This window comes from Bactrocera oleae, chromosome 4, assembly GCF_042242935.1.
Source record: "Bactrocera oleae isolate idBacOlea1 chromosome 4, idBacOlea1, whole genome shotgun sequence".
Lineage (NCBI taxonomy): Eukaryota > Metazoa > Arthropoda > Insecta > Diptera > Tephritidae > Bactrocera > Bactrocera oleae.
Window position 1 is genome coordinate 38355943 of NC_091538.1, and position 24792 is coordinate 38380734.

Here is a 24792-nt window from a genome sequence, read left to right on the forward strand (position 1 = left end):
TTGCAACCATTCAAAGAATTTGAAAGTGAAAAGGAATGCTGAAAAGGGTAGCAGCGAGCTGTTACGAACAAGAACACAAAGCGTGCCACCCGAACACGAGTGGCACGGTCCCTTCGTCTTTCCTCGTCGTCCCCTCGCCCAAAATAAACTGGTATGAGACTCTTTTGCGTCCCTGTCTGAAACGGCACTAACAATACAATATTTTTCTATGTGCTTAATATTTTTTTTCCCTTTACCAACATTCAGTTATAAATTGGATAATAATTGTATTAATGTTGAAATCTGCTGCTAGTTTTGAAACTTGCACTCTTTGGTGTTCTCAATGGTATACAAGTATATTTCTATTTGTAATACCCAATTCACAATAGCTTTGTTGACACAATTGTCAACGGTATACTGGGGCAAAACAGCTGTTGATGAATACACAGTTCTGACATTTATTTTGCCAATTTACAAGCAAACGCAAGAGTAAAATTTAAGTTTTTAGCTAGATGATAAATATTTAATAGGAGTATAACATCAAAAACTATGTAAAACAATTGCTGCATTAGGTGTACATTGCACTTTGCTAGGTTTTAGATAAACATTAATGCATCAATCTATCTGGCAAAAAATTAATCTAATTATTAGCGGTCGGCGCATATGTGGCAAAAACTGTAAAATCATAAGTTGTATTCTGCTGCTAGGTATACCATCACACAATTAGATTTAATTTATGAAGCATTGGCTTTTTTCGAAGTGGAAGTATCGTTGACATCTTCAACAACAACAACAATTATTAGACAATTTTACTGATTAATATTATTGAAAACGAATTGTACTAGTGATGTATTATAGCCAAATGGCGGTGTGTTATCCGCTCGCATTGCATGTACATAAACTAATCAGTGAAGCACATAATTTTGAACTGTGTTACCGAAGTATATAGCCAATTTAATGGGAGTTTCGTCATTATACACAACGACGGGAGAAGTTGAAGGAGATTTTGGAGCACAGACCACAAAATTATGCTGCTGACTTAGAGAAGATTATAATATAACATAATTCAACAGAACGTACCGGACTAGATGCGGTACAGGTAAGTATTAAAAAAATACTTATGGCATTATGCTACTACTGTCAGAATTAAAACAAAGACGCTTATTTGCGTTAGTATTACAAAGCCTTAAAAAACAAAAAATATTTAGTACGCAGATTACCAAATATGCAGTTTTTTAATTGAACAGGTTGCTCTTAGTCGTAAAATATTGTCAATAATTAAATTAAAGAACAATTTACTAACTATACAAAAATAACTTAATAGATAATGAATGCGAAGTGTTACATTTATTGTAATTTAGTTTTTTTTCATCAGCTCTTAGTAGTTAAGTGACTGTATTAATGTATCGTGATAACTGAAACAATATATAATTATCTATATCTACATATGATTTATTACATACTTATTTTTCATTTCAGCAAAATGGTAACCATCTAATCACACAGCCTAAATATTATTTATCAAATTATCTTCGCTTATTGTTGGAGTATTTAAGCTTTAACGAAGAAATGTGGAAATACTAAACCAAGTTAAAATTTGAATTTTTTGCATTGCCAACAGACTCAGAAAAAAATTCCCACCTATTTCGAATAAAAATGCGTTCACGCAAGATCCTGATAATAGCTGGTTTTCTAACAACCTGGACTTTTATAACATATTATTTTTTAATACGAAATAGTACCATATACCCCTTAAAGGAACATTTGCTCATCCAAAAATTAAGTAAATTAGAACGTGAATCTCGAATAGAAAACATAGAAAACAGTAAACTTGTAGGGCAGCTAATAGAAATTTTAAAGAAAACAATGACTATAGATGAAGTAGAAGAACCACAGGCATACAAAGAGAAAACGGAACGTCCTATAGGCATATTTCCTTTACGACCGGATCATGCCTTGAGTCTAGAAGAAACGCAGCGAGTAAAAAGCGATACCGAAAAAATATCTGAAGATAATGTTGGAGTTAGCGGAAAAGGTTCTCTAATAGCAATACCCACAATGACCAATATGCCCAATGGCGAACCAGTTATACCAATATTGGTAATAGCATGTAATCGTGTTTCCATACGAAAATGTCTTGACAATTTAATACAATATCGACCAACTGCTGATCAGTTTCCGATTATAGTATCTCAGGTAATTTTACTGGATATAAAAAATATGCAATCATAGTAAAATGTACGATCCTGAAATATATTTCCAGGATTGTGGCGATCAGCAAACGAAGAAAGCAATTCTAAGTTATGGTTCTCAGGTCACACTGATTGAACAACCTGACCAATCCGATATATTAACGCCCCCACGAGAAAAAAAATTCAAAGGATATTACAAAATAGCACGTCATTACGGTTGGGCACTGAACACTACATTCCAAAGAGGTTACGAATACGTCGTTATTGTAGAGGATGATTTAAATGTCGCTCCTGATTTTTATGAATACTTTTTGGGTACACATGTTTTACTTAAGCAAGATCCCTCACTGTGGTACATGAACTATTTCTCTAGAGATTAACATTTCAGTAAACTTTCCTTATTAATATTGACAGGTGTGTATCAGCATGGAACGACAATGGTAAAGATAAATTTGTAGACAACACCAAGTCTGAATTGTTATATAGAACCGATTTTTTCCCGGGACTTGGGTGGATGCTTACTAAAAATCTATGGCAAGAATTATCTGTTAAATGGCCAAAATCGTAAGTTTGTTTCCTTAGGACTTATTGTTCTATTATGTTTTATTAGAATTCACTGATTGAATTTAATTCAATTCGATCTAATTTTATTATAATTATCGTTTTATTTCCATAGCTTTTGGGACGATTGGATTAGACATCCGGAGCAGCGAAAAGAAAGAGCTTGCATCAGACCGGAAATATCGCGGACAAGAACCTTCGGAAAAATCGGGGTTTCGAAGTAAGCACTTATATTCATTAAATTTTAAAGCAATAATTCAAAGTATAAGGAACTAAAACTGAAATATAAAAAATCTTTTTCTTGTAGTGGGTTATTTTTCGACAAATATCTTAAGTACATTAAACTTAGTGAACATTATGTAAACTTTTCTAAAATGAATCTCACCTACTTATTAAGAGTAAGTATTACTTTTAATTCGTTAATCCACTCTATTCTAATAGAGACATTGCATATATTTTAGGAAAACTACGATCGTGACTTTCTGAATGACGTTTATTCTTACCCTATTGTTACATATGACGAATTACGCAGAAATCTCATTAAAACTGATGGACCAGTTCGAATACAATATACAACTAGAGAGCAATATAAACATATAACATCAATTTTAGGACTCATGGGCGACTTCAAGGTGAGTCGTATTTCTCTATGTATTTAATTTATATGTGGTCTAATTTGTTCCAACTTTATGTATGTGCGCTTTCTGCGTAGAGTGGTGTGCCAAGGACGGCTTATCACGGTATTGTTTCATTCTTTTACCAAAAACGTCGTGTATACTTGGCACCAAGCGCTAATTGGAAGGGCTACGATCTCTCATGGAGCTAACAGAATATTGTACATATTTTGAACTTGGACTAAGTAGCAACATTTGAACATTTGAGAGCTAATATTTTTAGTATATACTACCATAATTGGCGAAAAGAAGTACCACACAATATATTTAAGGAAAATATGTCTGCGAACATGTTTTTTATAGGCTATAATGTGTTTACTTAAGAAGTAACATTGAAGGTTTATTATAAAATTATAACTAATAGCCGCAACCAAAAACTAAATTAAGGTAGATGTGAGTGTAAATTTTGACTTTGTTGTATTTATTTATATATTAATGAAGCTAGAACTATATACATAAAGATATTGAAGATACATATGTAATATAAAAAAAAAACTATTTACACACTATTACTTTTGTAAGCGTTAGCAAAACGCTGTAAATTCCTTAGAGAAATATTTTCTCTCATTTGGTTACGTACATTAGTTCTATTTAATGTGTTCTCCATCAAATAGCTAATGTAAACATTGCTTTTTGTTCAATTTTTGTGTGATTGACCTTTAAGTTATACATATATATACATGTGTACATAGATAAAAAGTTTGCCAATATAAAAAAAAATAAGATTTTCTGTTAAATATGTGCGCATTTGTATTGTTTCCTATTTACCAAGTAAGGAACTGTTGTGATTTGTATACGAATGATTTGCATTTAGTTGATAGTAGACATAATTTTTATACAAACGTCGTGATGCTTCAATTTACCCAAACTCGTAACTTCAAGTAACGAGTCCACTAAACATTCTAATATAGATAAATATTTTCCAATTTAAATCTATGGAGAGTTCAATATTTATATAAATGGTGCATATTGGTTAACATTGTTCTTCTCTTATTTGAGTAAAAGTAAATTAATTAATTTATTGTGCCCAGTATGAAATTTTTTTGATAGAGCTAACTGTAGTATTCCATATGATATTTAATAAAACAATTGTCCTCTATTATTAGGTATAAACCTCTATAAATATTTACATTTTGTAAGAAAATTTAAACGTCGTCAGGTTCATCGATTTGTTCACAATCTATATCGCTGCAGTCGGAGTCCGAAAAGAATGGCATCAAGTGGTTTCTTGGATTGCGTGATGAGCCCAATTTTTCACTTCCATTCAAATTGGCGTCGTTGATTCTCTTTTGCAAGAAGTTGGCGTTAGTATCGCCAAAGACTCGTTCAAGCTCGGCCAAGCCGTTCGAGGTCGTTGGATCATCTTCTAGTGGTATCGCACCATATTTTAACGCTAAGTAAGTGTCATGTGTAGAGTTATTTGTTAATAAATTTTCGTTGTGGCAGTATGAGTTAACATTGACTAGAGTCATTGGAAGAGTGTTATACTCCAAGAAGCGATCCACAAACTCACCCGACGCTCTGTAGTGCTTGGCTGGGGACCCCAACTGCGGTGGTCCGTTAACGTTATTATCTGTGCTTTTAGCACCTGTAGTGGCTGCGGTTGCCAAACTGTAGGGTAGGGCGAAATTCAGCGGTTGCCCTCGCGCTAATATAGCGTTTCGCGCACTCTCAATCACTGGCAATGGCGGCATTAGAGCCGGAGTCGCAGAACCACTGGATGTGGATGGTAAATTTGTGCTGTAAGGACGCATCTTAGCTGCCATCGAAGTCGATGTTACACCGCCGTTTAACATGATCGACTGAAATGGTGTGGGACCAGACGGTGTTTGGCTAAAGAGCCAGAGGCGGTCACCGACCACCATTGGGCGGGCTAGACCACCAATGCCTAATTGTGCATAGTAATGGGAGGCGAGCGATTCAACATCAGCCGTGTATTTCCGTTTCCATTTAGTGCGTCGATTTTGAAACCAAATTTTGATCTACAATAAAACAAGAAGGTGTAAAAGGGTTGAGAACAAAATATGGAATATACGAATATACCTGCGTTTCGGTTAAATGTAACTGTTTAGCTAATGATGTTCTCTTGGCGACAGAGAGATATTTGCCTCGCTCGAATTCCGTTTCTAAGGTTTTAATCTGAGATGCTGAGAAAGCGGTTCGTGGTCGCTTTTTACGATCGTCATTAATGTCTTAAACAATAAAATAATCACAAAAAATTATATTATATATGTAGTAACGTAATGCTACAGCTAAGCAATGTTCTTAAAGAAATTAGAAATATTAAAAAAATAATAGAAAACTATTTTCTTTGAAGATATAAAAACCCTTTAGACTCCAAATGCCGTAAAATAAAGAGTACTGTAGTAATAATAGAGATACAGAATCTTGTAAACTAAACTCGGTAGTCAATATTCAGTAACCAGCTGCCAGTAAGCGAAACTTTCACTTATTTAAACACATAATTATAACGGGGCTATCCATCATCTTTCACACTGACCTAGGGATTTTAGTTGTAGATCCAGGGTAAAGTGCAATTATTTTATTTGCAAATCAGAATAACCAGTAAACGAAGTAACGATGTAAGAAAAATTTTGGACTTTTGGGATTAGATTTGCCTTATCTCAGTGGGCTTAATTCTACTTGGTTTTTTTTTAACTTCGTTAATGTTGAATGCATATATTTATTTTATGGTAAAACGGATCTGATGGATTTTAAACTTGTGCCTAGTGGAATATAGACGTGGTTGTAGTTCAATTACTTACCATATCTGTATGCCCGATATCCGATTCCGACAAATGAGCAAGGGAGAAAACGACCTTAATGAGGTTAGTAAGGCTTTTTGTTGTTAATATTGTACCGATTTTAAATAGTCTTATTAAATTTATAAAATACTGATAAACAGTAACTAAAAATACGCATTTAAGCTGGTTTCTCGTAATTGAGAATCTACGGATAATTTCACAAATGAAGTGTTCCAGTCTCAAATCCATCATCTTCATGTTCTAACAACGATCTCAACGTGCATAGTTTATAAATATAATTAAGCACATTTGTAGTATCCTTCAGCCGTTTCTTATAATTTCGGTTAGATACCAATCTTATCCGTCAGAAAATCAAAAAAGAAGGTTAAGATGTGGACCTCGCTCATTCTTTTTTGCTAAACATATTCCAGACCTTTTAATTTTTGCTGGCAATAATAGCAAATCACGTACTTTTGAAGCAGAAGATATTTAAAGAACTTGCTAATAAGGAATTTTTTGAAATAACAAAGAAATATATATTTCACAATATCCTTTGTCTAAATTTTTTAAATGTTACGAAAACCGAGAAGTATGCCGGTTCTTTGATTATAGACTGAACCGGGTATATTCAGGGGTGTTTTGGAATCCAAGACAGATTTTAGTTGCCAGAATTGAAAACCAATTCTGATTTTCAATGGTGTCACAGAATCTGATTGTATTTTCGTCTCTTCGAACATATGCAAAACCAATATTCGAATCAGCTGTTTACTATTGTCACAAAACTTACAATGAATAAATTTGGAGGTGTTTGATAAATTTAAAATACCGAATAAAGTCTACTAAAGTTTACTATGAGTTCCGCTATTTTAGCTTTTATTTTATTGGAAGAAAAAAATAACGAAAAAATGAAAAGGAAGATTTTAAAAGATCAAAGTAATCCTCTTGATGCACTAGGGGAGTCGCATGTGAAATTTGGCTTGCATTTACTTGTATGTTTGTATACATGCTTACTTTACAGATTTATATCACATTATCGATGGAATAAAGACGCATTTGGGTGTTAAATTACGTTTTGTAAATCTTCTTAAAATATCTGGATTTTGTCCCATAAACTCATTAATTATGACTTTATTCTTATGTTTTTCTTATAGAAATAACGATAAATTAAATCGTAACAATAATATAAATTATTTTCTTAACTTATATTTCAATTCTGTCAACGAATATCCTCTTGCTTTGTTTCTGATAACAAAACCGATAAAATTGGTTTCCGTGACACCCAAAACCGATAAATTTCTGTTTCTAACGTCAAACCAATAATATCTGAATTCATGACACTTACTACATTTTCTTATCGGTTTCAATTTTGATTCCGACAACTATCAGATTCTGCAACACCCCTGATTAAGTTTGCCATGAAATATGTAACACTGAGAATGAAACGGTGCAAACCCTATAAAATATATACAGACATTTTATTAAAAGGCTTCCAGCTATTTGACCATATATTAAATTATTCTGCAATTAACGTGTTATCATTTCAGCTTCTTGGATTAAATATACATGATCAACAATTAGCCCCATTCCTTTTTTGTTTATTTATAAAACAAAATGAGATTTAAATAAGTAAGTATTTATATATAATATGCTTATGATATTTTTGTAATTTTTTTTATAAAGGAAACTATATTGATGTCATTATTTATACTAATTACACATGGACGAAAGCCATTTTCACAATTATTTGTGTCACGACAGTTGATTAGCAGCGGGTAAATTAGTACTAATATACACACATACCTACGTACTTATGTATGTACCCTTGGTGACACTTTGTAGATCTTCCCGTTGACAAAAGAATAAGTTTAATTGACTATTGCAACGTGTCCAACACTTCTGCCACAACAAATGTTTTTACAAATTTCGTTAAATATCTTCTTAAGAGCCAAAATGGCTTAGCGTTGACATTTTATTCATTAAAAACAAGCACAATTTTAAATATATTTGTACATATATACATGTACATACATACATGAAATTCAATTCAAACAATTAGCAGTACTTTCTTGGAATTCGGAAAAACATAAATATACCATTTTGCTGATAATAAAAGGCAAGAAAGATGTGAAAACTAATAAACTGCTGTCTAAGATTATATGACAAAGTTATTCATGCTATCACGTATGAGTCATAATACATACATATTCATAATGAATATTTGAACTCAGAACTTGGGCATAGTCACAACACTCTAACCCCCCTATTACACAAATATACTTGTAATTGTTCGAGTACAGAATACCAAATTGTACTTTACGAGAGAGTATCGTCTAGCAACCGCATACAGTTGTGTATATTATAGTAGGTAGAACTGTTAAACGCTTGCAACTGTCAAGCGCAGTTGTCTACATAGTTTTGCGATTTTTAGAGTTTGTATACATTCCATACCTTAAAGAAAATATGTCCATTTTATTTTTCATTCCTCGAAAAACGTTTCTATGTTTACTTAATAGCTTACCAAAATTAATCTTCAAAGAAATCCTCCTCCTCCTCTTTGAACACTTTATGAAATTTTGAAGTAGTTTATAGTGTCTGTTCATATATTAATATAATTTAATATTTAGATTGTAATAATTGATAGTTAGTAAATATGATTCAAAATTCTTTAAAATTGTCAACATTAACCAACTTGAAAAGACTGAATCAACTATAGAAATTTACAAATTAATTTAATTCTACTAAACATAACTATTTTAAATTCCTTTAAACGGAATTGTTTTCCATGTTTTTATGTTTCTTCGCGAAAATGTTAACTCAAGGTTGTAATCTGGGTTTTCAAGTAGACAGAATTCTGCAGCCTTCCAAAAATATCAATCCTGTTTTAGTATGCAACACAAGCATAAAGCCAAATATAATCCACTAGACTTCCTCCATAGGGTTAAATTTGAGATTATAGATTCCAAGCAATTTTTATGACATGAGACGGTTTTGCAATTCAGAAAGTGTATGAATGCAATAGTAACAAGGAAAGTCGATGTTCGGGTGTAATCGAACATTTTATACCCTTCACAATTTACAAAGATTAAAGCCGGAAAAATTCCTTCAGGTGTTGGCAAAACTTTATATTACAAATGTTGCGAAAGAATTCAACATTCCTTTTTCCAAGAAACCGAATATATTACAATCAAATTTGGTATCTTATCAACTTATGTTTATTAGATATATGTACATAGGTCATAGACTCATTCAGTTTCATTCGTATCCGAAATACTTGTATGTATAAAATCAACTTAATCAACTCAAATGAGATAGATGTGATATAAACTTAACCAAAGGAGCTGAATTTAATATAATGGAGACTTTAAAAGTTATAGTCCGATTCCGCCTATTTTTACACGTAAGATTGCATACCTAAAATACATTTTGCGTGCAAGGTTTTATTTCGATAACATCATTGGCTCTCGAATTATATTCCGTAAAGTGAAAGAATAATATGGATTTTAAAACTTAGATAAAATTTATTTATAAATGTTCAAGAAATTTTTACATCGACTTTCTTTTGTACCATCTCGGGTGTAAAATTTAATGATTGTGACGAATTTACTTTTTTAATTATCACTTTTTAGTACTTTTCTATATTTGGTTGATATAGCTTTAGAGTTTTGTGAGATATGTACATTAATGCTATTAGGGTGTGGGGCTACGCCCACTTTTTAAAAATTTGATGTCCTCAGTTGCCTCTTACCACTGCAATTATCTGTATCAAATTAATTAGGACCTTAGTTATAGTACTTTATAGGTTTTTGCATAATGGCGTTTAGTGTGCGGGGCAATTTTAATCAATATATATAAATTTTTATTAAAGTTTTCACTTACACGGACGGTTGGACAAATGATGATCCTGATCATTTATATACATATATATAACTCTTTATCTACATCGATGAGTTTTAGCTGGGAGTATAAAAATTAATGTTATTTTCTTCGTTACAAAGGTAAATTAATATTCTGTGTTTCTCAAGGGTAACATACTTTGTCTGTTCATGGTTATCTATCAGACTAATTCTACACCCTAGTACTAATATTAACGCTGGTGCTCTAATGGATGTACACTTGTGTCCAGCGCTTTTTGGGTCCGATCGGATCAAAATGGATAGTTTCATTTGCCTTTCGCAGTTTGGTTGGTAAGCAGTGATGGATTACCGCCTAGGCCTGTGAGGCCCGGGCCTAGGGCGGCGCAATTTGGGGGGCTGCAAATTTTTCAGAATATCAAAATTTTAAACCTGATATAATGTAACGACAATACATTTTAAGTATTTATTCTGATTTATTTTATATAAATTTACGGATAAATTTCTATGAAATAAAATGTAATTCATTTTCTGATTAACTTTTCTATTCGTAAGTGCAATACTGATACATAATATTTTATAACAGAAATAATTGAATATTGATAAGCTTTTTTTGAAGAATTTTCAAAGCTCTGTTGACTTTTTGTATTTTTAGTAAAGTGAATCTTTTGTGTAAAACGCTGTAAAAATTGCACAATTTTTCTAATTTTCTTTTCGATGATTCCGGTGTTTTATAAATCATGGAGAATTAACATATATAAATTGATATTGAGTATTCATTTAAAATTTATCTTTTTGTTTGTATATAAAAATATTTTTTTCTTCCAAATGTTTCCTATAGAATAAAATAAAAGAATATATTCATTCCATACCCAATTTTTGGAAAAATAAAAATAATTCAAAGAAAATAAAAATTAATTAAAAATTTATGTTTTATTTTCGCAATATTGTTGAATTATATTGCTGCGAGCAAGCAAATTAACCAAATTCCAGGCGTAAAAAGAGAGGAAAGGGAGAACAAATAATAGATTTCATCAAACAACATCCTACAGTACCAATACAACATATCTTGGATACATCAATATGGCTGTATTCACCTTTTAAATTCTGGGATACAAATAGTATTTTAAATAAAAATTGTATTAAAATAATAAAAAACTTTATTAATAATTTATCATTTCAAGAAATATTTTTATATCTTAAGTCAATTGAACCACAAAATTTAATTTTTAATGCTCCTATTAATAATTTATATGATTACTATTTTAGTATAAATGAATCAATATAAAACATTTGATGAATTATTGAAATTTCAATTTTCTAATAATGAAGTAGAACTAAAATTATTTTTAAAAAATGTATAACAGTCAATTTTTATGAAATAAATATTTTATCTAAATAATATGAATGGACTCAAAGAAATAAAATTTCTTACTTTGAAAAGGGCGGCTAATCAGACAGGGCCTAGGGCGGCAAAAAGCTTAATCCGCCACTGTTGGTAAGCATAAGGTTTTGGTAAGTAATATTTTTATACTCTCGAAATATGTTGCTACAGAGTATAATAGTTTTGTTCAACTAACGGTTGTTTGTATCAACTAAAACTAATCGAGTTAGATATAGGGTTATATATATATAAATGATCAGGATTAAGAGACGAGTTGAAATCCGGGTGACTGTATGTTCGTCCGTCCGTCCGTCTGTGCATGTTGTAACTTGAGTAAAAATTGAGATATCTTTATGAAACGTGGTACACATGTTTCCTGGTACCGTAAGACGGTTGGTATTGCAGATGGGCGTGATTGGACCACTACCACGCCCACAAAACGCCATTAATCAAAAACAAATAAATTGCCATAACTAAGCTCCACAATAAGATACAAGACTGTTATTTGGTATACAGGATCACATTAGGTAGAGGCATCTGCAGTTTAAATTTTTTTAAAAAGTGGGCGTGGTCCCGCCCTAATAGGTTTAATGTAGATATCTCCTAAACCGCTAAAGCTACAATAACTTACACTGAGAGTATATGTTTTGATACGAACTCTATCGACAGTGTGGAAATGAGTGAATCCAGATGACAACCCCGCCTCCATATAACGGTACTGTTAAAGACTACTAAAAGCGCGATAAATCAAGCACTAAACACGTCAGAGACATTAAGTTTTATCTCTGGAATCGGATGAGATGACTTTATAGGAACCGCGTTCAAAATTAGACAGTGGGCGTGGTACCGCCCACTTTTAGGTAAAAACCTATATCTTGGGATCTGTTTAACCGATTTCAACCAAATTCGGTACATAAAATTCTTCGCATATTTCTATGTTATAGCAACAATGATTGTATCGGGATAAAACTTTGCATGAATAATGTGTTTAAAGTATGCCACCCTGTGACCAAAAATTGTCAAAATCGAACCAAAACAGTGCCTATAGTTGACTTTTTACCAGAAATATCGGTCAATGTGTAAGATATATAATTGAAATTCATATAATGAAATAAATAAATGAAACTCTCGATAATAGTATGTTTTTGTGTCAAAAATGGGTTGAATCGGATCAATACTTCCTATATCCCTCATATACCTAACCTTTCGAGTGACTTTATACCGCATATATCGGCCAATATGTGAGTTATCTCAATGAAAATGAAAGAGCGTGGAGATTCATTGATTTGATTACTGGAAAGTGAAAGAATCCGATGGAATTTAAAATTGTGTTATATGCGAAATAGGTGTGGTTGTAACCTGATTTCGCCCATTTTCGCACTATAACATAGAAATATGAGAAGAATGTCACGTACCGAGTTTGGTTGGAATCGGTTAAGTTAAAATAAAAACTCACCTGAAGAGGATTAATTTAATATATTGAATTGATGTGGAAAGCGTGTGGGCGATCGGAATTCTTCACATTACGGATATGAGGTTAAGACCAATTCCAATCATATTTAGCGGTAAAACAAATAATATTCGAGGAAACTTGTCCACTTAATTAAATTAAAATTTTACAAATTTTGACCAACCTGTCGGTTTAAAGTCAAGTAGGAAAGTCGGAAATCATTGTAAATGCTATATATTGGGGGCAGAGAAAGGGACGGGCTGATTACATTAAAAAATCGAAAATGGTAGTGGTCGTAATTCGTACATATTTTGAAAGGCCAACTGGAAGTTTGAATATTGTATATTAGGTATTTAAGTATACGGGGTCTAAGGGATCTAAGGAATGTATTGGCGTTTTAGGCAAAAAGATACATTGTTATTAGTAAAACACGCTATCTCTTTTCGCTAAGACAGCTCACATATTGGCCGATATATGTGTTATAAAGTCAACCGGAAGTTCGAAAATCTTTCTCGGTATATGGCTAAACGCCTTCATCCGATTCAACCCATTTTCGGCAGACAAGCATACAGTTATCAGGAAAGAACTTGTTCCGAATTTCATTAACATATCTCATATATTGACCGATATTTTCGATAAAAAGTTCGCAATAGGAACTGAGGCTCACATATTCGGTATCTGGGGGCTTAAATAGTTGTAGTTCCATTTTGATAATTTTTGGTTATTAGGTGGTCTACTTTAAGCGCACTATACGGGCATAGTTTTATCCTGATACATTTATTGATGTCTGATTTGCATACTGGAACGTGAAAGAATCAAATGAAATTTGAAATTGTCATATCGGGTGTAAAATTTTATGTGTCTGGCGTTTTTCGTTATTGATTTATCGAACTTTTAGTAGTTTTTAACAGAACCGTTATATGGGGAGTTTGCGAGATTATCAACGGATATCATCCAATTTTACAGCGTTGGTAGGGGTGATACGCCCATTTTTTCCGAATTTTTTGTCTACAGTTACCCCTTTTTACTGCGTTTCCCTGTGCCAAATTAAACTTAAATGCTAAGTTATAGCACTTTATAAATTTTCGTTTAATGGCGTTTTGTAGGCGTGGCAGTGGTTCGATCACGCCCATCTACGAACTCGTCCTCCCTTTTTTGCCAAGGAATATATGTAGTTAGTAGTAACTGTGCAAATTTGGACATATAGCTGATATAGATATACACATTAAACCTATTAGTGACAAGTGACCCTCCTTAATGTGGTTCGTTGTACCAAATTTGGGTTTTGTATTTTAATTTGCTGCTTAGTTATGTCATTTTATAGGTTTTCAAGTAATGGTGTTTTGTAGGCGTAGCAGTGGTCCGATTACGTACATCTACAAATGCCAAGGAACATGTGTACCAAGTTTCGTCAAGATATCTTAATTTTTAGTTAAGTGAAGTTCTTACGGAAGTTACGGATTTTAACTTGTCTCGTCATCCTGATTATTTTAGTATAGAAATCTATATTCATATATTTATCTCGATTAGTTTTAGGTGATACATACCACCGTTAGGTTAACAAAATTATTATACTTTGTTGCAACATGTTGCAAGTCATGAATGGGAAACATTTGCTCAATGTGTGGAAAATGAGAGATTTAACCACTTGTATAATTGGAATTGTGAAGTAAAGATGGAAAGTGTCAAGAATTTTATATATTTGCATTTCTTCATGAATCAAATTATAAAAAAGAGGCTCATGAGCAAGTAAATGCTGTAGTTTTACTTTAAATAATTGTTAATGTTATAATTTTTACTGGCTTTTCAAGTATAACCATAAAGTAGCTAAAATCTGCACAGTAAGCAACACAGTTATATCAGAGAATGTTAATGAATTCATTAATTCACTAATTCTCTGGTTACGTCACAATAAGTGCTCTTTTATTAAAAAAAAACTCGACTCCGTAGAAGCTTTTTATTTGTATTATATCTTATATCTTAGTATTATTCCCTATAAAATTAATTACTGCATATTCAAGGCTTATAAAACTTTTTGAGTCATTCGTTTCGAACATTCTATTCGATATCGCAAATTTAAAAATGTAAGTATTAGAAAAAAGTCGAGAGCTGAGCGGCTAGTTAGCTTCCTACGAAGCGGTCGTATACGGAATTGAATATAAATAATATTAAAAGTTCGATGTTCACATCTCATCGTATAAGCCTTACACTATAAGGTCCTGTTCTGTCAAGTAGGAAGGCAAATAAAGTGATTTGAAAGAATTTAATAAAAGAATATGAAACATCTGGTTTTTAATATATATATTATATATGTCAATATGACGATGGAATCAAGTTCTTGTAATGAGCCTTTGTATTTGTGAAGGGTATTGTAGCTTCGGTGTAACCAAAGCTAACATTTTTTCTTGTTTTCGATGAAATTACTGGATCTCTGATATAAATCAATTCAATTATTCAATTTAAAATATTCATATACATCTACATACTTAAGACTTTTCTATTTGAATAGAGACATACATACATATGTGTATATAATAACCATATGGAAATATTCAGTCAGCTACTAATTCTAGATCTATTATAATTTTTTAACCTATTAACGCCCAATTTTATCATTTATGAAAATATGGATGAGGAAACGGTGTCTGACCGCATTCTAACAGAGAAAAAGTGCGTTAATTAATATTTATCATACTGTTCTAAGCAAACATTTAGGATGTATCATTATTGACCAGAAAAATTGATCGAGCCACTAATGCTGCTACCCAATCTATATAAAGAAGGATGTGTATATTATGAAATCGATCGACTTAGAAACTATTTGACCGATCATTATGAACATTGGTATGTATATGTATTTTTTCATGGAGAAGACGATTATGCCCATTGATATTTATGCCATTTAATTAAACATATTGGAGTATAATGAAGTATAAAGAGTGATATTGAAGTATAAACAATATAACCAAGTAATTTAACTAAAATTATGGCGAAGAGTGAGCCATTACTAACAGAAGAACAAAATACTATTTACAATCGGATTAGGTTAATTGCCAGATAATTTCAGCACTATTGTACAAAACTGGCTCTGTAATCGGGTTATATTGACAGCAAAAGACGCCGAAATTAACTTCGATAATAATATTTTTACTATAGGTAGCTTACTCAAATATAATTTAATTATACCATAGCCACAGCACGGCGGGGCTGGGGTCTTCTGGTAATTGATAAAACATAATTAAGCAAATTTGGTCCATTCAGTATCAGCCATGTCAATGAGAATATATATATGTAGATAATAAAAACTTTTTGTATTGTCAATCTATACTAATATTATAAATGCGAAAGTCCGTTTGTTTGTTAAGCTTTCACGCAAAAACTACTTAACAGATCATCATGAAATTTTGAACATATACTCTTAGAGGTGTCAGAATGAACATAGGATACTTTTTATTACAAAATTTATAAATTTTTTACGGATTATTAAAAAAATTATTTTGGAAGTTTATATATGTTTGGAAAATAAATTTGAAAATTTTGAAATTGAAAAAAAAAAGTTTGGCAGAAATGATTGTTTGTCGAAAAAATTAAAAATGAAAGAAAACATAAATGTATAAAACACGTAAATCAGAGAAATAACACAAATATGGATTCGATGCGAGCGAAGCCGCGGGAAAAAGCTAGTATAACATAAATTTGAAATTTTAAAGTTCAGTTTCCCTAGAAAACTTCTGATCGGGCAATCTGTTGTAACGAATCTATGCAAAACTGGCCATCTTTGAAAGGTCCATTGGCAATTAAAAGTATAAGTCATCTAATTACCGCTCGCCGATTATTTATTTTACTACATTTCTTGGAGCAACCATTAAAATCGGTATATAATATATCAGAAAGAGTATAAAGGACAGAGATAGATATACGAATTTGAATTTTCCGCCACTTTCTTTAATCTTTGGATCATTTCAGATCCCGTTTAAATATCAATATACATAATTACTTGAAAATCGGATAACGCTGTCGAATCACTTACTACTGCCATCTTCAGATGCAACATCACTTTTCGAATCTTCTATGCCGTCTCCTGTGCAGCTCGACACCGGGCTTGATGTTAATAATTCTACTCGTGATTGCACTTCAATATTGATCTCACTTTCAACTTCTAAATGTTCAACATTTTTACATTGTGTCACAGGTTCTGGGGCATTTTTATTCGAATCACTTAACGCCGAAAAATATTCACTACATTTGCCTGTATTTGGTTTCGATAATATATTATCAATTGAAAAATTATTCTGAAAACAACGAACGGCCGAACGCGTATCCATTTTCTTATAAGTACTGGAACGTTCCAAATATTATTATTATTATTGAGTAAATAAAGTGTGAATTAAACACCGAAATACGTACAAGCGATCAAGCGAAAAGCGCTATACACATCCTTCATGGATTGACGCTGCACGTTTAATATTGTAGATCACTTAGTCAACCGGCGCAAGTGATCTTCAATGAATAGATATCACACCATCCAAGCAAAAGAGCAGGACGGCAAATAGTTAGATGCCCCCACAAATAATAAATCTCAAGTGGCCTAGGTGTTAGTTTGTGTCAACGTGTGAGAGTGAACAAATAATCAAACTGAACTGCCTCCATGCGACATTTCCTTTTCACAGGCGGTGGTGGGCGTGACGAAGACTTTTCATTTGTGCACGCACACTTCAATGTCTGGAAGACAAATACCTATTAAGTACTTCTATACTTAGCGATAATTAGCCATATATTTAAGCAAATGAGCTACAAAAGCGCAATTAAGCAATCCTCATGAGTTGCAAATATGTATATATTTATACTTTACTTATTTGTGTTTTTAATATCGGTAATTAACAACTTGGATCCTAAAAGATCAGTGATATAAGGGAAGAATGATTGATTAATATCTTTTAAACCAATCATATTTTTGTATTCGGGTCAAATGGGTGTTCTTAAGGATTTAAATTGTCAAAACTAAATAATAAGGAATAAGGACAGAAGAACCCATGCATATGATAAAGGTCTTATTGAAGTAATAATAGTAAGTAATAAAATAAAAAATAACACATAGTATTTTTACACTAGGAGCAAAACAAATAGTTCATGAGAAAAATCAAAAAGCAACACTTGAAAATTAGATAATTAAGTAATGAGAAACCGACTTATCATTATAAAATGACATATTATCAGATGACTAAATTAAACTTAAAAGAAATTATAGAACTTTGAATGAAACTTTAAAATTAAAAACTTCTTTCTTTATATAAGGTACTTTTTTCATGGCATCAATACATGAATTAAATATATTGTATTTATTCCTCGAAGTTCTGTACAGAGAAACAGGGTGCATACACTTACCCACTGCGCACGCTTACCCTCAATGATATACCCCTAAATATATATTTTATATCCAGGACCGTAGACCCTTCCTGCTTCACTGGCTATATCATATGCAATAAATTTTTTAATACTTTTTTGCAGACTTTGCGAGATACTTCTTTTAATTCTTCTAGAATGTGAGAACGTCGGTACTTTTTAGATTTTATTTCTAAATATTTGATGATATAATTTTTTTATCTACCCTTCTCGCAAAAATGAAATCTCATTTTTAACGAGTCCCGTCTACCAGTTCAACTTTATTGGTATGTGTCTCCAAAAAGTGAGTAAAAATGGCGATACTTCATGCTAATTGGTGCAACAAAAGTTCTTCTTCAAACATACAACGAATCAACCCTACATGTACTCGTTTTGCAAGTTTACAACAAAAATATGAAAAATTAAGTTTGTATGCATGTATGCACAATCGATTGTACGGAGCACCTAGCCCATTGCGCCATAAAATTTATAATCATATTTAAGGCGAAAATGTTAAATATGTCGGGCCATACACAGAGATTCATTATTTGCAATTACGAAAATTAAGATGTCATTTTCGTTTGCGAAACATTTTGTCAGTGCGGCAAATTTAATCGTAAAACTAAATCAACTTGACATATTCAGGGATGGACGCGAATTCTGATGAGTGGCGGGCGAGTGCTCAGTCGCACGGTGGTCAAAAGTTCACTTTTAGCGTTCAAAGTAAAAAAATACTTTTTTTTAATGGTAATGTGTTGACTCAAAACCGAAATTAATTGCAATTAGAAACCGAGAAATTAGCGTGTCGAGTCAGAAGACATAAATACATATACCACGTTAGCATATTGTCAAACAAATTTTATCTTCTTCTCTTGATGGAGCTTTTGATTTGTTTGCCAATTGTCGATAAATGATAATTAAAAGTGTAAAAATCATTTTATATTTGCTCTTGAAAATATTAAAAAAAGTTTTAGCCAATAATCTGAAATTTTTTAAATTGCGTGTTAAAATATAATACTGTACGGCAAAAATTTAGAAATCATATACCATTATTTTACTTTTATAATAAAAAAAAGTCGGTCATTTTATCAATCATCAATTGAACAAATAAAATAATATTTCACCATGGTTGTTAGATTTTGAATCCCTTTAAAGGGTCCTGAACAGGCAAAAACCGTTCATCCTCTTCTTTACGACAACAGAATGCAGAGAAATAACAATAAAATCAAACTAAAAAGCTTGACTATATTATTGAACAAAAGTTATCTCAAAATTTTAAGTAGGTTAGTACTTGAAAGATTCAACATTCTCTTTAAATTAAATAATTTATATTTGTGTTATGTTTGCGCGAACGTCTACACTGTTGGACACTCTCATTTTCAATCTTGAGAGTGCAACCAGACGTCTAATTAACGAATTTTCACGTCGTTTGTAAAATAGTTTATTAATAATTAAGACATTTTAAATGTGCAGTTATGGGATAAGCATGTAAAAACAAACTACTGGCCGCGATCCAAATGCAAAATTTATACTAGTTTCATTTGAAATGAATGCCAATTTATATCGCGTCCCCACTTATGGTTTTGAATCTCGAGAGTTTCCTCCACACAATCTGCACAAATCCTAAGCGACAACGATTTGTGCAGATTAAGTGGAGGAAACTCTCGAGATTCAAAACCATAAGTGGGGACGCGATATAAATGTAAATGTATGCCCAGTAGGGTGGAGCGAAAAAAAATATTTTTTTTTGCTTAGCCTGGGGGTAAAATCTGTAGATTATAAAAAAATTAAATTTTTGGACAAAAAAAAAATTTTTTAACACCTAGAGGTGGCGCGCTTAGTTTTAAAGTAAATTTCGAGTTAAAATTTTTTTTGGACAAAAAATAATAATTTTTGGTTTAAACTCTTCACGTTTATTTAAAATATACCGAATTTGACGGTTTTGAACTCAAAATTTATTTTAACGCTTAAGGCAAGCATGTGGTCATTTAAGACTTTTTTTAAAACTCCAATAATGACCACAAAAAAGTTTTTTTTTAAGTTCATAAATTTAATTGGCCAGAAATAGGACTCTCCACAGCTTCTAAAACACTTATCAAAATTTTTTTCAGAAATAAAATTTTTTTCGCTCCACCCTAATGCCCAGTGAATTTTACTTTTTTAATGTTAGTAAAGTATCTAAGAAAAATCACATTGATTTTTACTCCCCAATGAGTTGAAAGTCTTTGAAATAATACGCTTTAAGGACATGTCAATGGGTGAGAATCTACTTCTTCTTAAACATATTAAATTTATTAAAAGAAGCTTTATTGTCATACTTACTAGTTTTCTAGCCCAGTGGCAATGTCCCAATACAAAAAGGAGTCTCTTCATCGTAAGCACGATAAATATATAAAGTTTCTATCTACATGCATATACATTGTGTTATTCTTTGAGGTTTTTAAAAATTCTATCCACGAAGTTTGTAACACCTAGTTATGTAAATGTTCAGCGTGTCGAGCTGAGACGATTTAGTCAAGTCCATCTGTATATCTATATACAGTTTTTGAGATATCGATTTGAAATTTTGCGCATGTCCATTTCCGTTTATCGGAATACTATAGCATATATTCCTGTTATAAAAACTGACCAGACAAAACCAAGTCCATGTATGGAAAAGTTTTTTATTTGACAAGATATTTTCACGAAATTTAGTATAGATAATAATCGAAGACTATGCGACAACCTTCGAACAAAGATGAAATAAGATAAAGATAAAAATCAAGATAAAGAAGTTTTTATGCCTATTTATACTATAATAATAGTTTTGTTCACCAAACGATTGTTTGTTTCACCTAAAACTAATCGAGTTAGATATATGGTTATATATATATAAATGATCAGGATGAAGAGACGAGTTGAAATCCGGGTGACTGTCCGTCCGTCCGTCCGTCCGTCCGTGCAAGCTCTAACTTGAGTAAAAATTGAGATATCTTTATGAAACTTGGTACACATGTTTCTTGGTACCGTAAGACGGTTAGTTATGCAGATGGGCGTAATTAGACCACTGCCACACCCACAAAACTCCATTAATCAAAAAGAAATAAATTGCCATAACTAAGCTCCACAACAAGATACAATACTCTTATTTGGTACATAGGATCACATTGGGAAGAGGCATCTACAGTTAGAATTTTTTTTAAAGTGGCCGTGGTCCCGCTCCCAAAAAGTTTAATGTGCATATCTCCCATACCACTGAAGCTATAATAACAAAATTCACTAAGAACAAATGTTTTTAGCATCTCTATCGACGGTGTGAAAATGGGTATGGGAATAACGGTACTGTTAAAAACTACTAAAAGCGCGATAAATCAAGCACTAAACACGCCAAAGACATTAAATTTTATCTCTGGGATGGTATGAGATGACTTTATAGAAACCGCGTTTAAAATTAGGGCGTGGCACCGCCCATTTTTAGGTGAAACCCCAAATCTTGGGATCTGCTTAACCGATTTCAATAAAATTCAGTGCATAACGTTCTTTTCATATTTCTATGGTATTGTGCGAAAATGGGCGAAATTGGACTACAACCACGCCTATTTCCTATATAACACCATTTTCAATTCTATCTGATTCATCCACTTTCCACTATGCATATCAAGCAACAATGATTATATCGGTGTAAAACTTTGCATGAATAATACCTTTAAAGTATGCCACCTTGTGACCAAAAATTGTCTAAATCGAACCAAAAATGTTCAAGCCCCTTAGTACTAAATATGTGGACCCCAGTGCCTATAGTTGACCTTCTACCGAAAATATCAGTCAATCCTAAAAGAAATCTCAAACGAGTTTGACTTTGCGAGAGTATAAAATGTTCGGTTATATCCGAACTTAGCCCTTCCTTACTTGTTTTTTATTCATTTTAAGTTCTTTTACGTATAATGACCAAAAAAAAAAACTTACTTTGTTAAACATTCGAGACGCCAGAGATATTAAATTTTATCTCTGGGATGGTATGAGATGATTTTATAGGCACCGCGTTCAGAATTAGACAGTGGGCGTGGCACCGCCCAATTTTAGGGAAGAACCCATATCTTGGGATCTGCTTAACCGATTTCAACCGACTTTGGTACGTGACTTTTTCTCATATTTGTATGTTAAAGTGGCGAAATCGGACTACAACCACGCCTACTTCCCATGTAACGCAATTTTAAATTCCATCTGATTCTTTCACTTTCCAGTAAGCAAAACAAGTAATGTAGTTATCGGGATAAAACTTTGCATGAATAGTGCCTTTCATTGGGCGACCTTATTACCAAAAATTGTCTACATCGGAATAAAACTATTCCACCCCCTTTGGATTGAATATGTGGACCACAGTTCCTACAGCGAACATTTTATCGAAAATATCGGTCAATCTGTGAGATATGTAATAGAAATTCGAAGAGAATCCTTTTCTCATAATAGTACGCCTGTATGTCAAAAATGGTTTGTATCGAGTCAATAATTCCTTTAGCCCCCATATACCTAATAGAATGATTTTCGAACTACTGGATGACTTTATATCGCATATTTCAGCAAATAAGTAAGATACCTTAGAAAACTTTACTGGAAGTATAATATTGGATATACTATAGTTTATAGCCGAAAATATGTGAAATTGGTTCACAAATTACCCAAACTATCATATGCTGCATATATTGATTTTCTTTGTTCTAACAAACCGTATACACCTGAAGGTATTTCCTTGGTTTTGATCCTTGCAAGTTGCAAGAGTATGAAATATTCGCTTACACCCGAACTTAGCCCTTCCTTACATATACTTTTAATATTTTATTTATTATTATTTTTTTGTCATTGATGTTTGACGATGGATATCTTGTAAACACTTAACTCAATCGAAAAATTATAAAGACAATTTTCGTAAAGCAGTAAATTTCCTATAAAACTATGCGTTTTGCAATTTAATATGATTGAGTTACATAATTCATAAGAAAAAAAATTTTGCCTTAAAATAATCAAAATTCAACCGGTAATATCCTTTAAACGGTTAGATTTACGTAAAAATCGTGAGATACCATTTTGTAGAGCATTCAAATTCCTTCAAAATCTATGAGTTTTTTTAAGTAGTTGAAAGCGAGATATGAATTTTTCTATCTGATAATAAGAAAAAATAGAAAAATGTAAGGCTGAGAGCCTTGCCGTTACAATTAAGAGCTCTTTCTTGGAGAGATTTTCTTAGAGGTGTTTAAGAACTTTTTTGTCAGAGAATCAAGCGAAAAATATATTAGTGTTTTTGACCCACCCTAACATACATATGTTTATATCATTGCATGTACATACATATATAAAGGATACGCCGACTACCATATTTACTAGAGATGTGCTTATTAATCTCGAAACTTCGGTATAGCGACAGGATATAAGAGCGTTGTTCTACTCCTTGCAAAATTGTCAAGAAAATTAATGTTAAACTTAAAATGTTTGTGAAAAAAATCCCTTTAAAGACACGAAATATCATAATTTCCATGTGGTTAATACCCATTTTGACAGCAAATTACCAAGCCACGATTAAATAGAAATTGTATTCATAATGCAATAATTTATAAAGATAAATATTTTTTGCATTTCACTGTGTTGTCTCGTTGTCCGCAGTATTTAAAGTCAATGGCTTTTTAGACAGTTGTTTTGTAATAAATGTAATCACTTTACCAATGGTCACTGCCAAAATTATTTAAAAGTCCAGGGGTCTACGATTAATCGAACATTCTACAATTAGTAATAGTCGGAATTGTGGGATAATTCTCTTACAGAGATTACTCAAATCAGATATCTGTCGACTGATTGATTATTCGGGTACTACATGAATATTTAGGGACATTAAGCACACGCATGTATTATTAACCGAAATGGGTATAATTAGTGCCATGCTTGGTTCAGCTAAAATTAGTGTCGTTGTTTCTTTACTTAACCCGGAACCAGATGTTAGTGTTTCTTACGTTGAAATTTTTGCAAAAGAATTTATTCACACACAAAAAACCATCAAAAAAGTAATTTCAGCAATTCCACTGCCATTTGGCTTTAAATCGAGCGCGTCCGTGTCAAAATTTAATTAATACTAATACATGCATCTTCATTATAAATCATCACATTTCAAGTGTTTGTCACCGCAAAGGCATTAATCACTGGAACAACTCGAGCACATTTGGATTCGTTTACTGGTGCCATGAACTCAGGAAACTGAGAAACTGGAGTGAGGACACTAATTAATCGTTCATTCTTGAAGTACCATTGGGAATAAATACGCCTTTTCACTTGTATGTATGTAAGTATAAGTCTCTGTGTCCAATGTATACCATATATATACATACATACGTATGTATGAATGTATGCTTGTCAATATTTGGAGCATTTTGGCCGGCGGAATTCGGTGTACATTTTTCTCTTTGAGAGCTCTAAAACCATATGACAAACTTTTCGTCTTAATATACATAACACGAACGCACCCGAAGAAATGAGATAGGTTTTGTTTATATTGCAATAAAATCCATTCAATGTGTGTAAATTTAGATGTTTTATGATCTTGAGCAAAT

At 32.2% G+C, this 24792-nt stretch overlaps 2 protein-coding genes and 2 long non-coding RNA genes across 4 annotated transcripts; 3 read left to right on the top strand and 1 right to left on the bottom strand.

The window, feature by feature from the left end:
• The first annotated feature begins 429 nt into the window (after nt 1-429).
• Mgat1 (alpha-1,3-mannosyl-glycoprotein 2-beta-N-acetylglucosaminyltransferase) lies at nt 430-4143 on the top strand. Its single transcript, XM_014241962.3, has 8 exons — nt 430-1078; nt 1459-2175; nt 2243-2523; nt 2586-2735; nt 2848-2952; nt 3040-3130; nt 3194-3364; nt 3445-4143. The coding sequence occupies exons 2-8, from the start codon at nt 1636-1638 to the stop codon at nt 3556-3558; spliced, it is 1452 nt and encodes a 483-aa protein (XP_014097437.1). The 5' UTR covers nt 430-1078; nt 1459-1635; the 3' UTR covers nt 3559-4143.
• Nucleotides 4144-4264: 121 nt separating this feature from the next.
• Nucleotides 4265-17284, bottom strand: lms (lateral muscles scarcer). The gene is made up of 3 exons (XM_014241963.3): nt 16866-17284; nt 5450-5598; nt 4265-5388 (listed from the first exon to the last, which is right to left on the bottom strand). The coding sequence occupies exons 1-3, from the start codon at nt 17158-17160 to the stop codon at nt 4552-4554; spliced, it is 1281 nt and encodes a 426-aa protein (XP_014097438.1). The 5' UTR covers nt 17161-17284; the 3' UTR covers nt 4265-4551.
• LOC118680806 (uncharacterized) lies at nt 8905-10519 on the top strand. The gene is made up of 2 exons (XR_004976398.2): nt 8905-10145; nt 10227-10519. It is a non-coding gene; the product is annotated as an uncharacterized lncRNA (long non-coding RNA).
• LOC118680807 (uncharacterized) lies at nt 16157-17141 on the top strand. The gene is made up of 2 exons (XR_004976399.2): nt 16157-16709; nt 16802-17141. It is a non-coding gene; the product is annotated as an uncharacterized lncRNA (long non-coding RNA).
• Nucleotides 17285-24792: the final 7508 nt, after the last annotated feature.

Coding starts and splice junctions, on each gene's coding strand:
- Mgat1 (XM_014241962.3), top strand. CDS start 1,636: ATGCGTTCACGCAAGATCCTGATAATAGCTGGTTTTCTAACAACCTGG. Junction 2,736..2,847: donor TCTGTTAAATGGCCAAAATC/GTAAGTTTGTTT, acceptor TTATTTCCATAG/CTTTTGGGACGATTGGATTA. Junction 3,131..3,193: donor ATCTCACCTACTTATTAAGA/GTAAGTATTACT, acceptor CATATATTTTAG/GAAAACTACGATCGTGACTT.
- lms (XM_014241963.3), bottom strand. CDS start 17,160: ATGGATACGCGTTCGGCCGTTCGTTGTTTTCAGAATAATTTTTCAATT. Junction 5,599..16,865: donor TGCATCTGAAGATGGCAGTA/GTAAGTGATTCG, acceptor TTATTGTTTAAG/ACATTAATGACGATCGTAAA. Junction 5,389..5,449: donor TACATTTAACCGAAACGCAG/GTATATTCGTAT, acceptor GTTTTATTGTAG/ATCAAAATTTGGTTTCAAAA.